The sequence below is a fragment of the Hordeum vulgare genome, chromosome 7H (genome assembly GCF_904849725.1).
Source record: "Hordeum vulgare subsp. vulgare chromosome 7H, MorexV3_pseudomolecules_assembly, whole genome shotgun sequence".
Taxonomy (NCBI): domain Eukaryota; kingdom Viridiplantae; phylum Streptophyta; class Magnoliopsida; order Poales; family Poaceae; genus Hordeum; species Hordeum vulgare.
This window is the reverse complement of record NC_058524.1, coordinates 619,545,549-619,548,368: the sequence shown is the minus strand read 5'-3', so window position 1 is coordinate 619,548,368 and position 2,820 is coordinate 619,545,549. Positions and strand designations below refer to the sequence as shown.

Here is a 2,820-nt window from a genome sequence, read left to right as displayed (position 1 = left end):
TGCATCCCCTGTCTTGTAAGACGGTATGAGAAGCTCAGTTTTCAAGATAGAGAGAATATGGAGACAAGGGACAATCCTTGGACCGGCTGTGTAGTGTTCGCGTGAATCACATGCATCAGATTCAGCAAAGCCAGCACCGCTCTAGTAAATCTTGTCCTCTTCTTCTTATCTCTCTCTCCCTCTTGGGGTCCTACTCAGACGCGTGGGCATGTTTGACAGCCTATGGGATAACTAGAACAAAACACCGGAAATAAAGATTACAACAAAGCTACGTAATAAGATGACACACTAGATTGAATCTCATGTCCAATGATTGAAGAGGTAAGTAGTAGACGAGTGGCGCTTTTTATTAAAACATAAGGAAACAAAACACAAATAGGATTGTCTATAAAGATTGGACACAAGTTATCCAGGTATTGAAGACAACTCCAAGATCACGTACGTGACTTGAAATTTATTATGTAATTAACAAACATCCACGCTTGGCGCTGACTCGTCGCGGTTGCAAATTTTTCCCTGGCATAGCTTTTCTTCATCGTTACCAACAACTGAGGGCCTGGCAAAATATATAGTTTTCATTAGAAACAACTAATTTACATAATCAATGGGGTAGTCAAATTAAGGTAGGTAATGAGGTTATCTTACATTGACACGCATGCTCTCCATCCTTGTGGCTAGATGAAGTCTTAAGCTAATTAATGATCAGCGGCTGCGTAATAGCGTTCGTGATTATAATCAGGGGAGAAAAAACTGATATCTCTGTCGTTCACCTTCTGGAGGGGTCTCGCATTCATATCAAAGCCCTATACACACAGCGCAAAACAAACAAAAGTATATACACTTTGCTTCCATGAGAAAATATGAAGAAACTAATTAAAAGAAATATTAATAATTACATCATGGACTGCGTCCTTGAGAAGCTTCACCTGGTCACTCGACACCGTGGCAACCTGCAAAACCATATTAAATAATTTATAAAAAGTGAGGAAGAAGAATGTATCGTCCGTAAATTAGGTCCATAAGGAAATTTCCCGTATGTTCGCATTTAGGCTAAAAATGAGGTTGGTTAAAGTCATTAAAAACATAGGTACCCTCTTGACCACGGTCCAAATGACACCCTCGTCGCACTTCGGGGTGGTGAGGGAGCCCATGTATCGGTAATAGGCTTCGCCATCTCCTCTCGCGACCCAAGGATCCACCACACCGACCTTATCCTCCTTGTCATTTGTGCTCGCCATCCTGCGCAAGTAAGGCTCCAGCTGCATAGACGGATTAGTTAAAATCCGGCACGGAACTAAACATATACTCGCTCCCTTCATGAAACTAACACGAGTAATTGACTTTGTTATAAATCAGATGTATATAGACATGTTTTAATGCGTTTGGTCTCTCATTTCAGTCCATATGTTGTTCATATTGAAGTACCGAAAACATCGTAAAAGAGGGAGTAGTATATATATTGACAACAGGTAGATGGATTTGCAGTAACCTACGTACCTGGTGCAGGAAATGGTCGCGCCGGCCAATCTTGTAGAAGCGGCCGATCACGGCAGCCTTGTTCTCGGCGCTAAGGTGAACCATGTGGAGCTCCATGTTGTACCGGTGGCCGTTTACCCCGTGCTCGCTAGGGGTGTGCCAGTGCAGCTGCCTGAGGTGGTACGCGGTGCCGTTGATCCACATACTCCCAGCGTTGCCGTGGAACATCACCGTGATATCATGGCCGCGGTTGACGATGGAGGCCTGGGCGGGAAGGTAGGAGTGGTTGAGGTAGCCAATGTGGGGCGCCGGCGAGACAAGGTGGTCGGAGAGGTCGATGGGCGACTGCATCACCCCAGTGCCGCACGTCGCCCACTCTTCCTTTATATTTCCCCAGTTCCCCGGCCCGTTCTCTGCCCCGCATACATAGCTGAACTCGGACTGATCGTCTGCATGCAAGAGATGTACGAACAGGAATGGATTAATTCATTGTTTAAGAGTTGATAAAAACATGCCAGCACCTATTAGTATGGAAGATTTGCGCTCGACAGAGCTCACCAGTTTCTTCCTGGGCTCTGGCCGCCGGTACAACGGCTGAGAGCAGCAGGAAGAGGAGGAGGGCCGAGACCGCGTCGTGGAGGTGGCGAGCTGAACGCATATTGCTTCTTTGTGTTTTGTGTTGTGTGCTTGCAAAAGCTAGGTGGGTTGTCGAAGAGGGGCAGCCTGCTGGGGTATATATACACAAATTTTCCCGTAAAGCTAAATGATGGGATGCATCCATACTCATCTATATCCATCCACGTGTGGGTTTCAAAAATACTCCTATACTAATAAATGTATCAATAATCCTACTCCTACTTAAAGTTCTTACGTAAACTTACTTACCCTTCTCTAAATACTCTTCTCCCCCGATTTTAACTTGGGTGAGCCTCAGCCATTAATCCTATCCAGTTAACTTCTCTAAATAAACCTCTACGTAGAAACCTCACGTAACATTACGTGGGTCTAGCATTACTATAAATGTTGTCTCTCCGTTCCTTTTTATGAGGTGTGGTTTTTTGTGCTACTAAATTGAGAATAATACCGGAATGAAATGCTTGTGCTTACAGCGTCGATTAGAAGATCAACAATGCTTCCAATTTTATTTTTTCTTAAATTACTATGGTTACTCGATAACTTACGTACACAATACCTCCTATTCAAGGAGGGTTGCAATTGTCAAGTGGTTACGAAAAGATATATACCTAACAATTCGGAATTTACCTTGGAAACAAATACACGTAATGAACATGTTAGAGCATGTGTATAGTACTACCTCCTTTCCGGTTTATAAGGCTTGCGCGT

The 2,820-nt window shown here is 44.0% G+C and overlaps 1 protein-coding gene across 1 annotated transcript; it reads right to left on the bottom strand.

The window, feature by feature from the left end:
* Positions 1-326: 326 nt before the first annotated feature.
* LOC123410147 (alpha carbonic anhydrase 7-like) lies at positions 327-2,202 on the bottom strand. Its single transcript, XM_045103043.1, has 6 exons — positions 2,035-2,202; positions 1,498-1,925; positions 1,092-1,259; positions 897-950; positions 646-803; positions 327-556 (listed from the first exon to the last, which is right to left on the bottom strand). The coding sequence occupies exons 1-5, from the start codon at positions 2,132-2,134 to the stop codon at positions 696-698; spliced, it is 858 nt and encodes a 285-aa protein (XP_044958978.1). The 5' UTR covers positions 2,135-2,202; the 3' UTR covers positions 327-556; positions 646-695.
* Between the last annotated feature and the right edge of the window lie 618 nt (positions 2,203-2,820).